This window comes from Embiotoca jacksoni, unplaced genomic scaffold, assembly GCF_022577435.1.
Source record: "Embiotoca jacksoni isolate LCO1_2020_lvr unplaced genomic scaffold, fEmbJac1.0.p SCAF_24, whole genome shotgun sequence".
NCBI lineage: Eukaryota > Metazoa > Chordata > Actinopteri > Embiotocidae > Embiotoca > Embiotoca jacksoni.
In genome coordinates, this window is record NW_027185375.1 from 6040228 (window position 1) to 6061543 (window position 21316).

General features: G+C 40.4%; 2 protein-coding genes across 3 annotated transcripts; both read left to right on the forward strand.

Annotated features, from left to right (window-relative positions):
• Positions 1 to 3723: 3723 nt before the first annotated feature.
• LOC138204076 (up-regulator of cell proliferation-like) lies at positions 3724 to 12635 on the forward strand. Its single transcript, XM_069159191.1, has 4 exons — positions 3724 to 3818; positions 4710 to 4772; positions 4882 to 4969; positions 7143 to 12635. Exons 2-4 carry the CDS (start codon positions 4746 to 4748, stop codon positions 11828 to 11830), a joined length of 4803 nt encoding a protein of 1600 aa, XP_069015292.1. The 5' UTR covers positions 3724 to 3818; positions 4710 to 4745; the 3' UTR covers positions 11831 to 12635.
• Positions 12636 to 13419: 784 nt separating this feature from the next.
• Positions 13420 to 16377, forward strand: LOC138204077 (ribonuclease P protein subunit p20-like). 2 transcript variants are annotated; one of them, XM_069159193.1, is made up of 3 exons: positions 13420 to 13717; positions 14569 to 14629; positions 15118 to 16377. In XM_069159193.1, exon 3 carries the CDS (start codon positions 15166 to 15168, stop codon positions 15619 to 15621), a length of 456 nt encoding a protein of 151 aa, XP_069015294.1. In that variant the 5' UTR covers positions 13420 to 13717; positions 14569 to 14629; positions 15118 to 15165; the 3' UTR covers positions 15622 to 16377. The 2 variants fall into 2 exon arrangements, with proteins under 2 accessions (XP_069015294.1, XP_069015293.1); XM_069159192.1 differs by lacking the exon at positions 14569 to 14629 and having other exon boundaries at positions 13421 to 13717.
• Positions 16378 to 21316: the final 4939 nt, after the last annotated feature.

Sequence of the window (21316 nt, forward strand, 5' to 3'; positions counted from 1 at the left end):
TTAAGATCTTGATTGTTGTGCAGCTTTGCATCAATCATCTTTAGGATCTCCTGGATGTAAGTGTCATGGTAATTGGTTTTTTTTTCCATTCTTTCAGCTACAAACTTTGTGCACGCATTTATGATGCTCTCAGACATGTGTGGATTTTAAGGTTGTAAAACTTCCTGAATTGGTCTTTAAACTGTTTGTAGTATCCTTGAGCTGTATATTTGAAAGGCTGTATTCCACAATCTTTCAGCGTCTCTTCATCTAATAATTGACATGCATGACTCCCCTTATGTCCCACATTTGCTCTCAAGCATCTGGGTATGCTGGTGAAGACATCTGTCCTCTTTTGTCCATAAAAAGACATTTTCTTCAGTGTTTCACTCCATATCTTGTTAAATTCTTTGTCCAGCTCTGTGTCTGTCATTTGGACCTTTTTCTTTCGACATTGATCAATTAAATCACACACTGCTTCTTCAATCTCTTTTTTATGAGTCTCCTTGATTCTGTCAATTTCTGTCATTCCCTGTCTGATGTCTGCTGCTGTTGTGAGCTGATTAAAGACAGATCTCTCCATTTCTTTTCGAAGTGTCTTTGCGCTGTTTGAGAATTCTTCTTTGTGTCCTTCGACCAGATAGACATGACCTTCTGTTTGCTTGAAGTATTCTGTGAGATTTTGTTGAAGTTTTGCCTCCTTGGAAGACAACAATGCAGAGGCTTTCATTTTTAAACATGTAAGAGGTTCTCACATTTCAGATGTTTCAGAATTTGCAGCAACTGTACCAAAATTGGAAATCTTAGTTTCTGCATCGGTCACCCAGGTGTACATTTCTTTTTTGAATTCCCATTCCCATTTGTTGAATTCAGTGCAGAGCTTAATGTCTGTGTCAGCTACAAGGCTGTTTCTGAGGATGACGTTTTCGTGCTTCACTGCATTCCACAGGCTTGTCGTCCACTCTTTAAACTCCATGATATTATTAGCAGATGACTCACAATTACCCCGTAGGTGGAGGATGTTTTTCTTCAGCTCATACACAGATTCCTCATTAGGGAGGTCCTGCTTTGGTATAGGTGCTGGTTGGCTGTCATGGCTTACAGGGGAACAATGGAACTAAGTCATCATTGATACACCTGTGCATTACCTACAATGACAAGTCAAAATCTCTTTTGTGAAAAAGGTGAAAGCTGAAAAACTCACCAGGAATACACCGATCATAGCACAAATGTACAAGGTTTAACATACGACACAGTTCGCAACACTTCAGAAGAGACTGAGATACAGAGTTAGCTCAAATATTAAAATGGTTATCTTTATATTCAACTATCAATCCTATCAAAAATGTCACAAATACATTCACTAAAAATGAACATAACTCACACCAAGGTGAGTCAAATACAAAAGCCCAAATAGCCCTCTACTACAAAAAGCTTTAGACTGCAATGTTCACTCGCTGATGTCCGTCAAGCAAACAGCACCAAAAATAAACACATCTATACACTGATGACTTTTAATGGTGAACATGTTGCTTATTTTGTGGCATTTATCTGTGACTGCGGCACCTTTCTCTTATTATTTTGTCTCCCTCCTCTACCTTCCCTTGTTTTTTCTGACCATTCATTTTGTCGGGTGATGTGTTTTAAAATGTTGATGGAAGAGAAACTGGTAGACGGTACCTGCTATGTGTGTCACAGAGAAACATGATCATGTTTTTGGGCTGTGTGAGCCATGAACCTTTTGCCAGGATCGCATTTGTTTTCCTTGGAAGGCGAAGGAATGATCTGCCATGCAGAGTCAGCCTTCGCCATTCTAGGAAAAACAATTCTAGTAACACTGTGGCTGCTTTTGCCAGGCCATGATCTTCAGGCTGCTGTAAAACATCCAGGAACTCCTCAAGGCCAGTCCACGTGCACTTGTCTAAAGGCTAGTTGTGATTAACATAATTGAAAACCAATATAAATTAGGGGGGTTCATGGGGTTGCCCATCAGATTACAGGGGGGGATTCCCGCCTTTGACACACGGAGGATCCACATTTGACAGAGAAGTATATTGTGTCGTCTCAACACAGCGTGAGACTCTCCTCTAAGGCCACATTGCAGTCTTGTGGATCGCACAGTCATTCTTGACCTTGACCTTTACCCTTTGACCACCAAAATCTTATCAGTTACTGTATTGGTACTAAGTGTGGTAGTGGGGCATAGTATGGCTCAGCTGCAGGAGGGACTGATTGGGGGAGTGGTTCAGGGAATGGTGCCTGGAAGAGGCTTAATTGGCACAGCTGCAGTGAATCACTGATTGTCTCTCTCCACATAAAAGCCCGAGCAGGTCACCAGACGACTCTCACTCCTGGGACACGGAGCAGCAGACCGGCTGCAGACAGGCCGTATGGCATATGCTGGACTGCATGGCAGGAGAGCACAAGTGAGCCAAAATATTGTTTATGTTGAACAAACACGTTGACCAACTGTACTGTACCTAGTTGTTGTGCGTTCGGACCGGAAGAACCCATGGTGACGGCAACATGTCTGTCACGCTAAGTGAATATTTTTGCCAAGTTTGAAGAAAATCCCTTGAGGCGTTCTTGAGCTATTGCGTTCAGGAGAATGGGAGGAAGAGACAGACGGACCGACATACAAGCCATAAGAATAATGGTAATGGTTATTGCCAGCGTGGAGGCACAGCTAAATAAGCAACAGAAACTTAGGATTCAGTAATAGGTGGTTGCAGACTAATAGGAGATCAATACTGGCTGGACTGTGTCAGAGTGTATGCAGGTGAGGTGGGTGTGGCAGGCAGGTGACTGAGCATATAGAGAGAGACCTCTTGTGGGCAGAGGGAGTATTACAGGGAACAAACTAAATATTTGAAAGGCAAAAACAACAAAACCGTATTGTATATTAAAAGATTTCATGATGCAAGTCAGTGAACTGCTGTTTTGAAATGATCACATGCCTTTAAAGTAAGTCTGTCTCTGATTGGTAAAAAACAAAAAGATATTTGTCAAAACATAGCCCTCCATTACAATATCACCTGGCAGCATGTTTAACATCAAAAATTGTGGTAAAGTGATATAAGTGGGGAAAAAATTAAAGCTTGGGCTGAATGAAACATGTCATTTCTTAATTATGGAGGTAAATGGATTCAGCTTTCCAAGAGCTGTCAGCAGCTGGATACTGTACACAAGCCATAGCCAATGAAATCACAGCCTTTATGTTCTGTTGCTTCAAAACTTATGTTAATAAGTCAATGTAATTATTTCAAAACAGCTGATCACTGACTGGCACTTTTTTTAAAAAACAACTCCAATGTTAAGTTGATTTATTGTTGTAATTTTGTTCAAACTAATGTATGAAGCTTATTATTCTGTTTTAAAGCACATGTTTCTTATATTGTTAATTAGATCCAATACAACTTGTGCTTTTGTAGAATACAAGACAAATTTTGACCTTGAGTTTGACAGTGAAGTTAAGAATGCATAATTTTTCAAAGAAAATCTGCATTTTCAACTCCAGGTTTCAACAAAACTATCTTAAATTTGCAGCACAGCAAAGAAAACCACTTTCTGCAAGTCATTTTTATCATCACACGGTTCAATAACGGGTGATCACTTGGTTGACTGTAAAAGCTCAGTTTTCCAGGAAACCATGTGATCTTGAAAGTGAAAGTATCCTCACTGAACAAATAAAAAGGAGTCTCTGCACTGCAGCACTGCAGTGGTTCACACGGTGAGGAGTGGTCCTTTAGGTCCTTTAGATCCAGAAACAGGACATTTTCCTGCGAATACAGCACAAAGAAACAACTCTTTTTTTGTCATGGCAGATCTCCTCGATTAAGGTTGGTTGCTTATGCTATTGTTTTGTTAGTATTTTGTTCATTATTTGCATGATTAGGAAGACCAAAATCTAGCAAGAGAACAACAAGGTTATGTTACTATTTGGACCAGTGACTTTTAATGCAGAGTTTGTTTTTCATTTTGTATTTTCAGTTTGTATTTGTCAATTGGATTTACCATTTAAGAATTGTTTGTATTTGTAGAAGTATATTTTCATTTTACCTCAGTGAGCTTTTTAAAACAAAAAAGTATTTCCTGTTGCTTTTCCTTGTTTCCTGTGGAAACTCTGCTGCTGCACATCATCTCTTCACCTTCTGTCACTCCTTGTCTAACATCCGTTACAATAAACACGAGGAGGGAGGAGGGCGCGCACAGGAAACGTTTTACTTATTTACATTTTTTAAGTTTTCATTTGTATTTCCCGTGCAATCTCATATCTACCTTAATGTTTTAATAGACGAAAGAATGATCGCGTTATCAGCTTTTACTGCTTTGATCTGCATATCTGTCACCATCAGATCATAAACCACCATGATTTATGACAGCTATCCAAGCATTTTATAGGAGATACCAGAAATGATTGTCTGGTGATTGCTTTATTTGCGTTTGTCAGGCTTCTGGAGACAGATGACCGTCTGTGTCCGACACATATTTTAGTATAACTTAATCATTTCACTCCATTTTTGGGTTGCAAGCACCGTTTCAGTTAAATGGGGGTTTCCCAATGCACACGCAGGACGGTGGTGGGGTAACTGCAATCCAAAATCTTTTCCAGAGCACATGAGCAATTATTATCATTATCAGTAATATGTGATGCAGAGGAGAGGGTTTGTTAGATATTTACAGGACGTGGAGAGTAAAAAACTTCAATAATTGGCTCTCATTACTTACAGAGAGATGCTGCCTGAATAATTTGAAGCAAGTGTGGGATGGCTGAGTCAGCTCTCTCAATGGAGGTAAACAGCTACCCTAATTTGTACATGTCCATATTAAAATACCAATAATATCCTCATAAGATAGAGTGTATGGGATAATTATATATCTATTTTTCTCATTTATCAAAAGGGAATGAATGCTGTCGTCGATTCCTGTGGGGACCCTCCATCAACACCCTGTTCTGCCAGCAAGGATGGTTGTCAGACTGGTGGTGAAGGTCAGCTCTCATTTCTCTTTTGTTTCAGCAGAAAGTCACAGTATGTTGTGTGGTCAGTTAGAAATAGATAACTAAAATTAAAATGAAGAAATATGTCGCAAAGTTCCTGTCAGCAGATTCTTGGACGAAAGGGTTACCAAAGACTCATTTCTTAAAATAGCAAAAACATGAATCAATGCAAACAAAAATCTTGAAGTGAATGTTTTAATAATAATGATATGATATGATATATGATATGATATATTATGTACCATACATGATGAAATCCCCAAATTCTTTGCAATTTTACGTTGAGGAACATTATTCTTTTATGTTGCACTATTTGCCCACGCAGTCTTTCACAGAGTGATGAACCTCTCTCCATCTTCACTGCTGAGAGACTGCCTCTCTGGGATGCTTTTTTTATGCACTCATTTATTTTAACTAATCTCTTGCGAGTTAACTTAATTCGTTGAGATGTTCCAATTGACATCCCTTTTAATGTTACACAACTTTTCCAGTCTTTTGTAGCTCCTGTCCTAACTTTTTTGAAACATGTTGCTGGCATCAAATTCAATATGAGCATATATTTTCCATAAAACAATAACATTTCTCAGTCTCAACATCTGATATGTTGTCTTTGATCTATTTTCAATTAAATATGGGTTTACATGATTTGCAAATCATCCCATTCTGTTTTTGTTTACATCTTACACAGCACCCTGACTTTTCTGGATACGGGGTTGTGTAAAAGTGAAATTGTAAAAAAAAAAAAAAAGTACAAAAGCTGTAAAGAAAGTACAAACTGAAGTGAATGTGTGTTGGAGATTCATCAGTTTTACTCAAATTGTGTTAAATGCATGTTAGGTGTGAAAATAAACACCTCCTCTGGCCACTTATTTGTTCTGCGAGAGTCTGGGTTGTTTAATTACGTGGCAAAAAGTATGAATTAGTTGTCTTTTTATTTCTTCCACCATGACCAAGAGCAACAAGAGATAAATTTATTCATCAATCTAAACATAGGAGACGTACCCTGATATTACTATTAGGCTACTGCCATGCTGCAGACAGCAGAAAGAATACATTTACATCATCAATTTACACAAGGATTAACTAATTATATGAGAAACACAGAATACATGATGAAAAACAGGAATGAGTGTGTGGAAATTAAGCCAAACTTTCATTAAGCTTAGGTGAGGAGTTTGTCGTTATGGAGATGTAACAGTTGTCAACCAGTAGATGACATTGTGGTAACACGGAAAGGTTCATCTGGTTCGTCTCTCTTTTTTGGTCATTTGCGTACGGAATGAAGAGAGGAGTCATCATTTCCTGGTGTGAAAACCAGTGCGTTGGTTTGAGGTGGGAAAGTGGTTCCTGTTTAGCTTCTAGTTGATAAGGTTTTCGATGCTAAAGCTTTGAGAAGTTGTTATCTGTGGTGTCCTGTTCTGGTGTTGTCCATAAAAGTTATGTTGGGACCCAGCATGACCCGGCAGTGGTATGTGAGGTGAAGAAGGTTTATCCGCTGCAGTAGACTACAGTACACCGTAAATTAACTTATTTTGTTTGTTTTTGTTGAACATGATTGCTTATCTCGGCTAAATCTGTGTGTACATCGATCCAACTTTAGACTTGAATAAATCATCTAAAATGATGGGTAACATTTGTGTAGGGTCTTTAAAGAAGTGCTGGCATTTTGCCCAGGGACTTAATTCCAGAGCAACATGGCATCTTTCCAACATGTTAGAAATGTCCTTTAGGTCTATGAAAGTGAGACCACAAAGCCCTAAAGTGCCAAGCTAACACAATTGGACAAGACTCCAGTGAGAGACGAAATAAATTAAAAAAAAAGTACACCCCCCTAAGACAACGAACCAGTTCATATGCCCAAAATGAAGGCAATGAAACACTTCTGAACATTACTAAAAGTGTAATGCAATCTTCATGTAGAAAGAGTTTAACACTGAGTCTGACATTGACAGGGGCTCTTATTCAGTTGAACATATTCAGTTTTTGTAGATATATTACCCACAAACTGCCAGTGATGAAAATTTAATTGTAGTATAATATCAAAAGTTGACATGATTTCTATGGAGAAACATATCACCAAAACAAGATATTATTTCAGATCTTTTGTAATAATAAATGTATGAACCATATTTATTCATATTAAAATGCCTCTTTAAATTCACAGATGCACACCTGAAGAGCCTACTGAAGGATTTGGGGCTGACGGAGTACTACACAAAGAAGCTATCACTCAGCACAATACTGGAGATTGATGAGAAGACCACTACTGATGAGCCTGCCAAGTGTAAATCAGACCTTCCATGGTATTTTCTGAAGAAATTGATGATGGTTAATGTGACAGCTAGGAATTTGAAGTGTGCATCTGTATGTGAGTCAAGGTGTGATGACACATCAGTGATTACAGAGTTAGATTTTGATGATCTACTTGACAGCCCAGATTCAGGTGACATGCTAAACCCTCTCGACATAATCACTGCTCTCTTTCTGTGTTCTGATGGTTTTGTACAGCAGGAATTGGCACTCAAAATGTCTTTGTGTCAGTTTTCTGTCCCTCTGCTGCTTCCTAATTGTGACACAAACCATTGCACACTCATGCTGTGGGCCATGAGAGACATTGTTAAGAAGTACAGACCTCCGAATCTGTCTGAATCGAAAGGCTTTACTGAAGAAAGAATTGTTGTCTCTGAGCTTCCAATGGTTTCTTTTGTGAGACTGGGTGAGTGCTCCTTGTCCAAGTCGGAGATACTCAATAAGCTTCTGAGCAACTCTCAGCAGTACCATGACACCTTTGTTCACCACGACATGGACTGTGGTGACAGTCCGAGAAGAATATCCAATGGAGTGACTGAAATCACTTGGTACCTTCCTTGTGGAAACAGAAACATGGATGTTTTCAGTCAGCCAGTGGCTGTGGCAAATCTTCGTGGAGACATTGCTTCGTTTGAAACACAATACTCCTTTCTGTGTCAGACATCTGCAGCAGTTTTTGTGTTTTTTGATGATCTGAAATCTGGGTGCAAACTCCTGACCCAGCAACAACACAAGGGAAAGATCTTCTTGGTGGGCAACCATCAGAGCAAGAACTTCAATTTTGAAGCTCTAAAAGACGTAGCAACTAATTTGGGGTTGACAAAAGACAACATCATTATAAAAACTAAAAAGATAAATGATGCAGACTTTGTCAAAAGTTTGAGAAAAACAGTCAATGATGTGGTTGAAAAGTCAGAAATGAAGATGTCAGTAGAGCAGATGGTTGTTGTTGCCCGTGAGTTTGGAATCTCGGTTGATGAAGATTCTCCAGAGTGTCAGGCTGGCAAACAAAATGCAGACGTCATCACTGCAGAAATTCAGGACATCCTTAAATACAAAGAAGATCAGCTTCCCTTACAAGGCGAAATATGGAAGGAACTGACTCGCTTAGAGAAGGAAGAGTTTCGGCTTCGAAAACTTGGTTCGGAAAACATAGAAAATTACAAAAGTGATCTCCAGATACAGAAATCCAAACTTCGGGAGAAGCAGAACTCTTATGACATATCGACGGCCATGACACGCTTCATCGCAGCAATATCAAGCCAAGGGATAGAGAGGTGTTACTTCCTGAAATGGATGCGAATGAACCTCGATAACGTGTCTCGTATTAAACTGTCTGGACTCAGGGAGCAGTACAAAGAAAAGTGCAAGAATTCTGAGAACAAAGAGGAGATCAAGGAAATAGACAGACAACTTTCCAACAGCTCACTGGGGACTGAACACTTCTTCAGAGAAATGGGTCAGATTTACGAAGCTTCACTGTCCCTTCCAGAAAAACACAAATCACGTCGACAATTACAGCATCTGCCCAAACTGTGTGCACAACTGTTGCTTGATGGATTTCCTGTTGAGCTTGTGGATGGAGATGCTTCCAACATACCTCTCAGATGGGTGAGTGATGTTCTCTCTCAGCTCAGTGACTTGGTCTCTCCAAAGAACAAGATTCTGGTGGTCACAGTTCTCGGAGTTCAGAGCACAGGAAAGTCCACTCTCCTCAACACCATGTTTGGAGTGCAGTTTGCAGTCAGCAGTGGTCGATGCACTCGAGGTGCCTTCATGCTGCTCATCAAAATCAATGAAGACATCAAAAGACTTCTCAACTGTGACTTCATGGTGATCATTGACACTGAGGGCTTGAAGTCACCAGAGCTCGCACAACTGGACAACAGCTACGAGCATGACAATGAGCTTGCAACTCTTGTTGTGGGCTTGAGTGATATCACCATTATCAATATTGCAATGGAGAATTCAACAGAAATGAAGGACATCCTACAGATAGTTGTGCATGCTTTTCTTAGGATGAAGGAGGTCGGCAAGCATCCTAAATGTCAATTTGTCCACCAGAACGTGTCCGATGTTTCTGCCCATGAGAATAACTTACGAGACAGGAAACTGTTCTTGGAACAGCTGAATGAGATGACCCAGGCTGCAGCCAAAATGGAAAAGAAAGAGGAGAACAAGAAGTTCACTGATGTGATGGACTACAATCCAGACACCGGGAACTGGTACATTCCTGGACTCTGGAATGGAAACCCACCAATGGCACCAGTCAATACAGGATACAGCGAGGCTGTGTATGATCTGAAGAAAAACACCATCCAGCTACTGGGACGTTGTGAGTCATCTGCTAATAATATCATGGAGTTTAAAGAGTGGATGACGAGCCTGTGGAATGCAGTGAAGCACGAAAACTTCATCTTCAGCTTCAGAAACAGCCTTGTAGCTGACGCATACATGAAGCTCTGCACTGAATTCAACAAATGGGAATGGGAATTCAAAAAAGAAATGTACACCTGGGTGACCGATGCAGAAACTAAGATTTCCAATTTTGGTACAGATGCTGCAAATTCTGAAACATCTGACATGAGTGAACTTCTCACAAGTTTGAAAATTAAAGCCTCTGCATTGCTGTCGTCAAAGGAGACAAAACTTCAACAAAATCTCACAGAATACTTCCAGCAAACAGAAGGTCATGTCTATCTGATCGAAGGACACAAAGAAGAATTCTCAAACAGCGCAAAGACACTTCGAAAAGAAATGGAGAGATCTGTCTTTAATCAGCTCACAACAGCAGCAGACATCAGACAGGGAATGACAGAAATTGACAGAATCAAGGAGACTCATAAAAAAGAGATTGAAGAAGCAGTGTGTGATTTAATTGATCAATGTCGAAAGAAAAAGGTCCAAATGAAAGACACAGAGCTGGACAAAGAATTTAACAAGATGTGGAGTAAAACACTGAAGAAACTGTCTTTTTCTGAACAAAAGGCAACAGATGTCTTCACCAGCGTATCCAGATGCTTGAGATCGAATGTGGGACATAAGGGGAGTCATGCATGTCAATTATTAGATGAAAAGACACTGGAAGGTTGTGGAATACAGCCTTTCAAATATGCAGCTCCAGGACACTGGAAACAGTTTAAAGACAAAGTGATCAGTTACTTGAACCTTAAAAGTCACACAATGGCTGTGCAAGAAATGTCTGACAGCATCATAGATGAGTGCACTCAGTTTGTAGCTGAAAGAATGGAAAGAAAAAACAATTACCATGACACTTACATCCAGGAGATCCTAAAGATGATTGATGCAAAGCTGCACAACAATCAAGATCTTAAGACGGACGTCGAGTTTGAGGTTTCTCTGAAACAGCACATCTGTGGATTCGCAGCCAGACAGTTCCAGAAAATGCATGAAGATTTCATACAAGTAAATGATCCCTACACATGTCTGATTAAAAACAAGGACAAGTTTTGTGCTGATTTCAAAGATGTGTTCCAGGAACGAGACCAGTGCCAGAAGAAGGCAGAAGAATTCACCAACCAATGCTTGAAGCCGGCTGTTAAAGACTTTGTCAACCGTCACCTGGGTACTGATATCGTTGGTGAAATGCTGACAATCCAGATGTTCAGCGTACGATCCTTATTCCAGTATTCACTTTTACTGGATCTACTTTCAAAGAATAAATTTGAAGGCTATCAGAGCTACAGTCGCTCTTATGAGAGTTATGCAAAGAAATTGATACTTGAACAAATAAAGAAAACGTTTTCAAGCAGCTCTACAATGTTTAAGTTTGAGGACCAACATCTCAAGACATGTATCAGAAAAATAAATGATGCAATCAATAAGGCCAAAACAGGAAATAGCTCTGACTTGAAGACATTTGTTAAAGATATCTGCAGAGAACTTGGTGATAAACTGGTCATTTCCCAGGATGCTCTTGGTAATTTCATGATCCTGAACAAAGCTGACCAGAAACAGTTTGCTAAGTGGCTCACAGCGTCTGTGGTTGACATGGCAGAAGATCTTAGAGAGAAGTTCAAAAAATCAGGCATTGAAAAGAAACTAAAACATCTCAGTGTGCATCCTGAGAATGAGCTTTTCACCAGAGTTGTTGGTTGTGGCAAACAGTGTCCATTCTGTGATGTGCTCTGTGATGCAGGAACCAAAGACCATAAGGATCACTGGGCGACTCTGCATCGGCCGGAGGGTCTGGGGACATATAGGTGGAGCGCAACAGGAAAACTTTCCACCGACATATGCTCGTCCAGTGTGACCAGTGACGTTCATTTTCGCTGCAGTGCTACAAACAATGAAAGGCATCCTTTTAAGGAGTACAGGAAAATTTATCCAAACTGGGATATTCGTCCAGATGTGAGCTCTCAGGCATCAGACTACTGGAAATATGTGATGACAAAGTACAACGATGACTTTGCCGAAGCATATGATGCAAAACCTGCTGATATTCCTGAAGCTTGGAAAAAGATCACGACCAAGGAGGCAGAAAAAAGTCTGGAAGAGTCATTCAGAATCAAAGGAGACTAATAATCCTCCTCACTTACTTTTAGTGTTTGGAAGGACACATGCTTCTCTTCTGATATTTAACCTTTGTGGCTTAAAAATAAGGAAACAAGTAAATCACTGTAGTTGTTGCTCAGCTTTCCCTGTGTTGACATTTAACATGTTTAATAGAAGTAATATCCTATTAGTGAATTTTAAATGTTTGTTGTTGTTGTTGTTGTTCTACCTATTCATGCCATTATAATCTTACTGAAAAATATATATGTGGCTGACAGAAACAACAAAATGCTATTTTTCTTTTCATTAAATTAAACACGATATGGGAACTTTTATTGATTGTTTTCTCAAAGAAGCAGATTTTTTTTTTTTTTTTTCAAAATTTGTTTTTACATACAAGCAACTTGTCTCGGTGTGTTAATGCTCAATGATCAAAAACTAAACAGTAAGAGAAAAACAAGTAAGAATATAAAGTGAGAAAACTACAATTAATACAAAAGAATAAGTATAAAAATATAAACTATATTGTTCCGATGTACACAGTGCAAATGTTGTTGGTTTTCGTTTCTGTATGTGATGTCAGATATTTGCATGTTTATTTCATGTATATCACTTCGTCTCATGTTATATTGCCGTCACAGTGCAGCAGATTTAAAAAGAAGGAATAAAACATGAGGCGATTTACGACTCAAAATTAAAATTTGTCTTTGTTCCTGTGAGATATTTGATGGAAAATATTTCCACTTGTAAAGGAATTACAAGATCATTCATTCTGTTTGTGGTTTGATCAGCATGTTAGTACTTAAGTGACTGAATAAACAGAACAATCTTATCTGGCTTTGAACGTCTCAAGTTTTACTTTTTCTTTCTTTATTCAAACATCATCTCAAGTTTTGTGTTTCTGAATTTAACAGAATGTAACAAGAAGAATGCAGATAAACATTTACAGTGGAGACCAAGCTGAAGGTTTAAGTGAGCGAGTGTACGAGGGCAGATCAAAAAGTTCAGAGACTGAGACTGATCCAGAGCACCGTTTCTGGAGAAGTGACAAGCTATAACCTTTGTGAATAAGTATTCCAAGTTTCATCACTTGATCAACATCAGCACCTGTTACACACGTTTTTGTGATCACCGGTCCGACGAATCGACGATTTCTCCAAGAACCACAAACTGGAACAGAGAGCGCGCATCAAAGTGTGTGTGGGATTATTGGGGAGCAGAAATAAATAGCAGGGAGCCAAATCTGGTGAGTCGGAGTGGTGGGGGGGCAATGATTGTGTTGTGGGTGAAAAACTTGTGCATTTCCAAAGTGCTGAGTGGGCGTATTGTCAACCAAAGTGTCATCACACCACAGTTGAGACTCTGATCCTGGAGGATGAATTCACAGTTCACAACCCCATGAATGTCAATAAAAACCCACCTGGTTGTGTGCCTGACACGATGCACTTTTTTCGGTCTTGGATGGTGACGTCCTGCCCCTCGGAAACATGAATGGGACTCAAAACACCTCTCTAGGCTCATTTTTTTTTATTCCATCTACTAGCGGGTGATTAAAGCAGCAGTGCTGATTAAACATCATGATGACGTAACTTCCTGTTTCCGTCGGAGTAATGAAAGGTTTCCCAAAGCGCGCCGGTGTATTTTTACCTTCCGCCTTAGTAAAGAGGGCTCTCAGCAGCCGTCAGTGTGACTCTGCACGCGGAGTTACACTTTGTGAGGGAGTTGGAATAAAAAGGGATTCATGAATGTGACCAAAACGGTGTCGCAGAGATTCTTTCCCGTCAGACTACTTCCGGTGCGCAGGGCACAAACTGCTTGTTTGGCTCAGGAGAAACTCCCTGTACGGACAAACATGCTCCCCGGACGTCAGTGACCAGCGACAGAAACGTGGTGATTTGAAACTATCCTCTGAAGGTAAGTTTACTCAACATGTGGATGATAATCATCGGTTCTGCTGGAGACAAACATTGAGTCATTCCTGGAGGACAAGAGACGTGTGTTAGATCACCATTATACATTAGAAGATGCAGTCTGCAGCAGGATAACAGACATTAAACATCGTGTTGATGTTTCCCCTGGTCAGCGTGGGGAGAGCTTCGTGACTGAATGACACTAATGAGGCCAGCTCGGTTTAAGCAGCTCGATTTTCTTGCTGTCAGAACTGTTTGGTTTCTAAACCGGTGCCAATAGTCCGGTTATCGTGACAGGCTGCCAGTCGCTGCCTTCACAGCAGCGTTAGGATTGTAAGTCAACGCTGTTAATAATGAATAAAGGTATGTTTATGATGCAGTTTGATCTCATATTTCCCTTTTATGAAATGACTTTAACTGGTTATTTATATTCCCAATTACTCTGTTGATCGGTTTCTAATTCGTTCATTCTTTGGTCTGTGAGATTCTGAAAAATAATGAAAAAGTCCCACCACCATTTCCTGAAGCCCAACGTGATGTGATCAGATGTCAGTTTGTCTTATCCAGTTTTCAAAAGTCATCAAACTGAGAAAAATCAGCAAATTAGTGCATAACTGACAGTGACTGATGTCTGTGTTCTTCATGATCTCCAAACGTCACTCGGTGTCTTGATGCCATCGATATAGTTTATTGACATTTTCAGATTGCTTTCCGGGGAGATATTACTGAGTTTATTGTGACTTTGCTGCTGTAAACATTACTGTTGCTGCTGATGAAACAATATGAATTCTGTTTGGAATTCATTATTTTTTAAATGACGATTACATTTAAAACATTTTCTTTGTAATTTAAAAGAACTGATAGGAGTAATGATGACCTGTCCCTGCAGCTGGCAGCTGGATAAAAAACAACTCTGGTAGGATGACAAAACTCGCAGTCCAAATCCATTCAATGTCACCTTTATTCTACCAGTGTTTTGTGATTATTATTTTCATTTCATTTTTAAAGAAATATTGTCATAACAGACCAAAATTATTTAAAAATGCAGTTTCTAATGAAAATAACTCCTCCCAGCTGAGCCCTCTGGGAAACTGGAAAACCCCAATTTTGTGTACCTGATTACTAACGGTTGCACGATTTTCTCAATCGTGTAAATCTTTTGCTGCTATTTGTCTTTTGCTAATAGTCAACAAAAGGTTTTGGGTTTTGGGTGGTTATATGTTGAAGATATTATTTTGGGATGCTGATTTTTTAAAATTAATATTATATTTTTCTATTGTATACATATGATAAATGGACTAAAGAACAATCAGATCGAGATGAAAATAACTATTAGGAGATGTTTAAGTTAGCCGGAGGGTATTATGCTCTTATACTATTTGACTTTGTGTCTTCTCTCCTCAGCTTCCTCCTTTGTCCCCAGCTGCTGTCTTAACACACACACAGAGAAACATGACGGAGCCTCGTAACCCCGGCATGTCCTGCGTCCCTCAGACGGCTCCAGCGCACACCGACTCCAGCTCGCCTGCTGTCGAGATGGACCCGGTGGAGTACACTCTTAGGAAGCGCCTCCCCCGGAAACTCCCGAAGAGGAGGAACGACGTCTACGTCAACATGAAGACAGATTTCAGGGCTCAGTTGGCCCGCTGTCAGAAGCTTCTGGAAGGCGGGGGCCACAGGGAGATCTGTGTCCACGGCTTGGGCCTGGCCATCAACAGGGCTATTAACATTGCCCTTCAGCTGCAGGCCAGTAGTCAAGGGGCGCTGCAGCTGGCAGCCAACACCTCCACGGTGGAGCTGGTGGACGACCTGGAGCCCGAGGACCCCGACGAGGCCGGGGAGCCCGTGACGCGTACACGGAACAACTCAGCCATTCATATTAAGGTTTTCTACCCCGACCCTCAGTGACATGAACTGAAGTGTGCCCCGTGAATCCAGCAGAGATTCTCCGTCCGTCTTCAACTCCTATTTATTCCCTCATAAGCCAGTAAGCCAGAAAAAATTGTCTGTTGGGACTGTTTGTGTGGAGACCCGCGGAGACCGCAGCAGAGGACTGCAGGACGGAGCTCACTGGTGTACAGTGTGTTTTCTGTGTCAATCATGTTGGAATTCTCTCAAATGGACAACTTTAGTTCACCAACTTTTATCATGTTTTGTGTCCGTTTTGTTCAAGTTTGCATGCCTTGGAGCTGCAGTGGTAATCGCCAGGTGAAATTTCAGTGTCATTCAATACATGTAAACATGGCTGTGCCAAATATTAGCCTAAAAATGGAGTTAAATTTAAGTTCCACCGTTCTGAGTGTTTATAGTTTTGTTTTAAAGATTCAAAAAAGAAAAAAGCTGAGAAATCCTGAGTTTGAATTTCAAGCAGGTGTTGTTGTTAGAAATGTCCACTAGATGTCAGTAGGGAGCTACAATAAGCATGGCAGGATGTTATTCCATAGCAGCCAAATTTCTATGGCACCATGTCACAACAATGTATTTGCAAATTGTTTCCAGTATGAGTTCAGCTGGGGGTCAGCGAGACCCAAAATCTACTGATCTGGGGTTTCATTTCATTGAACTGCAGCTGGTGGTTATTTTGGTAAATGAATGTAGTGGAGGACGATGTATTTGATTTGTGGACACAAATAAAACTTGCTGGAATGTATTCTTTAAATTTCACCTCTGTGATAAGCAGTTAAATTTGATCAGGATGTATGTAAACCAGTGAGATCTGCGATAACAGCTTGTCGTCAGCATCTGAACTGCACACGCTTGCTTGTAACGCCACTGACCTGAAAAGGACAGATAATTAATGAAATGGACAGACTTCCCCTTGTTGTGTTTCCAACTATCCTCTCTTTATCCAAGAACAATATTTTGGATTTAAATAGTGAATTATACAGTGATGGGACAAAAACAACACAAACAACAGGAAAGAAAATGTAGAAACATCCTTAAAAACATCTTGCACGTGCACAACAAGATATAAAATTACGGAAAAAAACAAGGAAGAACACTTAAATGATGTGAAATAGTTGAGCATCCATTTTACAGAAAGCCTCAAAGTTCCCCGGACTAACTGATTGCTTGCTTGCTGTTTGATGACAAACAATAGAGATAGGGAGGAGACAGTGGTAGAGTCGCGTTCTGAAAAACTATTTGCAATTTCAGCCCCCACAGGATGTTAATTGAACATTTTTCCAGGCCGTCTGGCTATCAGTGCGTAGAGACTGGGTGCCTTTTGGTTTGGGAGAAGCAACAACAGAGATAATGACAAAACAGCTTCACAGTTCTCATGTAACTCCCCACGCTAACCTCTCACTCCCTCGCTCGCTGTAACCGAACCTCAGGTCGACTTTCTAGGCCTCCGTTCTGTTATTAGGAAAGAACATTCAGTGTGAAGCAGCTCGTCAGGTGCATACAATCTTTATAAAAAGAAAATATTAAAATAGTCACTGAAAAAAAAAGATATTTCTGTGAGTTATTCTGTGGGCTTGTTCCTCATCCATCACAGTACAGGCCTCCTGTGTCTTCCCAGATAGAAGTGGAATGAGTCTGCATGCCCACTCAGTCTCTGACCAGCTCCACGTCTTGGCAATGCATTCAAAGTACGACCCTCGTCAACAAAGTCCCTCATTATGGACACCAGCTCTCCCCCTGATGCACCAGATGAGACAGGGGTGGACCGGGGTCATTCCTCTTCATCCGCTGAGGATGACGATGAATTTATAGTCTCCCATGCTGTCTGTCTGTCTGACTCTGACGCAGGCTCTTCCTTTTCCTCTTCCTCTTCCTGATGCGCCGCCTTGCTGGAACAAAGTTCGTCTGCCTGGTCTTGGAAGGTGAACTGTCCTCTTTCGACTATTCATCCCACTTCTGACGCCACATGTGACGGGGTTCAACCTCAGCCCTCAGATAGCACAAAACATGGCGTAGTCGTAGGTAGAGTGATGGTGAAATTTATTGTGCTCGTCTCCCAGAAGTGCAGATTGGTGGCAAAAATATTTTAAAAAGTAGAAAAAGGAACCAACAAACAACAAACATGTTTGAAAAAAGAAATAAAACAAATTCTCAACCTAAAAGTTACAAAAGTCAACAGTGTCTCAACAAAGCAGCTGTTACCTTCTAAAGCTAATTGATTATAAGAATACATAAAATAAAGTAAATATCTTAACCCAGAGGTTATTATTCGTCTGTTTACTGCAGTAAACAAAACAGAAAACAAATATTTTTTTCCTTCACTGAGCCCAACAAATAGCTTTCAGATAAATCTGTCTTTTATGATTAACAATTGTATTTTTAATAACAGGCACGGTCAGAAACCAATGACGTCACAGAACTGCGCACCGCTACAGGCGTATTAAACAGCTGATTGGCGTCAGCCTCAGTTTGAACGGGAAGCCCCGGGAACAGGCTGAGAGGAGAGTCGACCTCCAGTAAGTGACCAGCGGTGTGAAGTTATGCTCGAACTACCAAGTGTGCACTCTTGATCATTTACTGGCAGAACAAATAACGGTGAAGTTTCCCGAGTACCGACGTAGTAATCTGTGTGTAGTGTCAATGAACCGCGTGTGTGTGTGTGTGTGTGTGTGTGTGTGTGTGTGTGTGTGTCAATGCTCCTCTCGGTCAGTGACGGGGCCACTACGTCACACTGGACAAAAACAAAGAATGTTAAAGCAGGTGTAAAATTGATGAAGATGTGAGGTTGGTTTGAATGTGTCACTGTTTTCATGTATTTTTACGTTGGTTATTTGTGATTCCGTGAATCATTTCATTGAATTTGTGTTTTGAAGTCATTGTATTTATATTTTTGGGCAATTCGTTTTTGAAGCGTGTTGAAATAAGAATAAACAGAAATCCTGCCGTAACTGTTTGACCCATGAGGCTTCAGTGAGTCCCTTTATAACACAGACAAGGCCAAGTGTGGGTCGGGTCAGAGTATTGGACATCGAGTAATCCACTGATAAACGCACAGACTGTCAGTCTGATAGTGCTCTGGACTCTTCTGATCTACTTGTTACATATTTCTTAATGAATGGGGCTTTTATTGTTGCAGTATTATTTTCAAATATGTGTGGAGAGTTGTGGAACTGCCTCAGTCTGTGTGTTAATCTGAAAATGTGTCGTCTCATTTGCATTGTATGGTGATTTGTGAATGTGTCAAAGAAACTAAATGTGTACATGATTCTTTAAATGTGCACTAAGATTTTATTGCTGTGCTTTTCCCCCTCAAACTAAAAACATGAACGAAGACATGGGGAGGGGAAGGCAGACATACAGGACAATATATAGTTTACTTTTGTGTTTGATAAAGCCAGATAGGCTATTTAAACAGTCTGGGCTTGAGATCATGAATATTTTTGAGACCCGTCTATAAAACTTTTTAGCAAATGATTTGTGTCTCTTTATGAATAAATCAGTAATATTTAATTTCAATGAAATTAGTAGTCGTGAAGTTTGTGTAATTTACTTCTGATCACTCCTCCACATCGTTCCAGCACCTGATCTCTCTGAGTTTTGTTTGTTCACTTCGATATCTAATCAACGCCAGTGTTTGGCGTCTACAAAACGCAGCTTCACTTCCGACACTGGACAGAAGTTCTGATAACACCGAGGGAAGAGTTATTCATAATATTAGCTACCACTTCCCAAGCCAATTCAACATCATGGAGGCCGACTCGTAGTGCCCTCAATTTTTGTAATTCGAGCTTGTGCCTCCAGACATGTCAGTTTCCTCCCGTGTAGAGTTTGGCTGGCGGCGCCGGTCTGCTCCTTCTACAACCATTGGAAACTGACAGTCCGTTGCACCACAGTGGTTTTAAAGGAGAGGAGCTGATTTCATTGGCAATGATTGAAGTCTGATGTGACACACCTTCTTATTATCTGTTCTTACTACTCTACTATTGCGCCACAGTACCAAAGTTCACCAAATGATCTAAAACCTTGGCAACACCTACATGCGCTCCCAGCTCGTGGACACTTCATGATGAAAGATCTGACTCCTTTGGAACTCTTTAAAATGTTGATAATTTCTTTAAGTGAGAAATTAAGATGAAAGACTGAAATTAGTGCAGCTGCACACGTAAAGACGCGTGCACATTCTGCCATCAATACAAGAGGACAAAAGAAAATAAAGAGTTTTGTGGTCGCAGCATTTTTACAACAAATGTCTGGAAGAAGCTGTTACAGCACGTGCAGTGATGTGACATGTTGGACTCTGGTTTAATATTTAATTTCAAGTGTTTTATGAAGTGAACTCGGACACTGAATTGTTGTAAATGATATCAACTGTTTCTTAACCTCCATTTAAACCTTATTTCCGTGACCCACTTTAACATCCTTGCAGTACTAAATGAAACCGTGAGAATTTAGATTAAATATTCCATACTTAAGGCTAAGGGACGAGCAAGTACAACAATACAGATAATGGTGTACTCGATCGTCCCTAATGTTAACTTATTCCCCGTTAGTTTCAGTAGATTGAAGACTGTAGACCAGGGGTCTCAAACTTAATTTACTTGGGGGCCGCTGGAGGCAGAGTCTGGGTGAGGCTGGGCCGCATCGGGTATTCCACAAGAAAAGCTTTGTTAAAAAAATTCCAATCTTCTCAAATGTCTTTATTTTTATTTTTTTTAACACAAAATAAGATGAAAAAATAAATAAACAAATTAAGAATTAATAAGTAAATAAATCAGTAATAAATAAAATAATAATAATTAGATTTCTCTAGTCAGCAACTATGTGTGGTTTCTTCAGTCTTCTATATCTGCTGTATTCAGATTTAAACATCTTTATTAACAGTTCTTTAACCTCAATGGGTTCTTCTGAACATGAATTGTCCTGAACATGAATGGAACATTGAAGAACATGAACTGTTCTTCTGAACATGGCTTCTCTTGCCTACTCCTTGCTGCTAGAGACCTGGCAGCGCTTCCTCTCGCATAGCATCCCTGGTATTTTGCATACTCCTCAGCATGTCTAGTTGTGTAATGACGTTTCAAATTGTATTCCTTGTGCACCGCAACTTTCTCTGTGCAAATAAGACACGTCGGGGTGCCCCTGTGCTCAACAAAGAAATATTGCATCTCCCACTTTTCCTGGGATTGTCTGTGCTCATCACCAACCTTTCTCTTCACTGCAGGCTTTGAAAAAGACATGTTTGGGGCTGTGGAATATATTTTAATTCCACTTGGTGTCACTGTCGTGTTTAGCCGTGTTTATGACATCATATAGAAATATATGTAGTGTTCATCGTGTGAGGCAATGCAAATAAAAAAATAATGACCCCCAAATAACGGTGCGACCCTATAATTGGTCCGGGTTATCGGGGACTGTTATTGCCGACGGACAGGTGTCGGTATGTGACTGCAGACCACATTAGGCTACATTGTTTCCTTTCTTTTATCTCGCCGCGTACGCATCACTTTGATTTATTTTGTCAGAGAGAGACATGTAGACGTATAATGTCCCGCTGGGCAGCAACTTAAAAAACTTTTTTTTGGAAGTGTTGTGAACGCAGCGCGCTGGGACGGATGTCCGCGTTTGCCGAATAGAAACGAGGCAGCCAGCCAGGCCCGGAAGAAAACTCTCCATGGCAACGCTGCTGTCACTTTCACTC

What these genes read in the sequence shown, in the direction of transcription:
- LOC138204077 (XM_069159193.1), top strand. Translation starts at nt 15,166, where the DNA reads ATGACGGAGCCTCGTAACCCCGGCATGTCCTGCGTCCCTCAGACGGCT.
- LOC138204076 (XM_069159191.1), top strand. Translation starts at nt 4,746, where the DNA reads ATGGCTGAGTCAGCTCTCTCAATGGAG. An exon ending in AGTCAGCTCTCTCAATGGAG is followed by an intron (nt 4,773 to 4,881) that starts GTAAACAGCTAC and finishes ATTTATCAAAAG; the next exon opens with GGAATGAATGCTGTCGTCGA. An exon ending in TTGTCAGACTGGTGGTGAAG is followed by an intron (nt 4,970 to 7,142) that starts GTCAGCTCTCAT and finishes TTAAATTCACAG; the next exon opens with ATGCACACCTGAAGAGCCTA.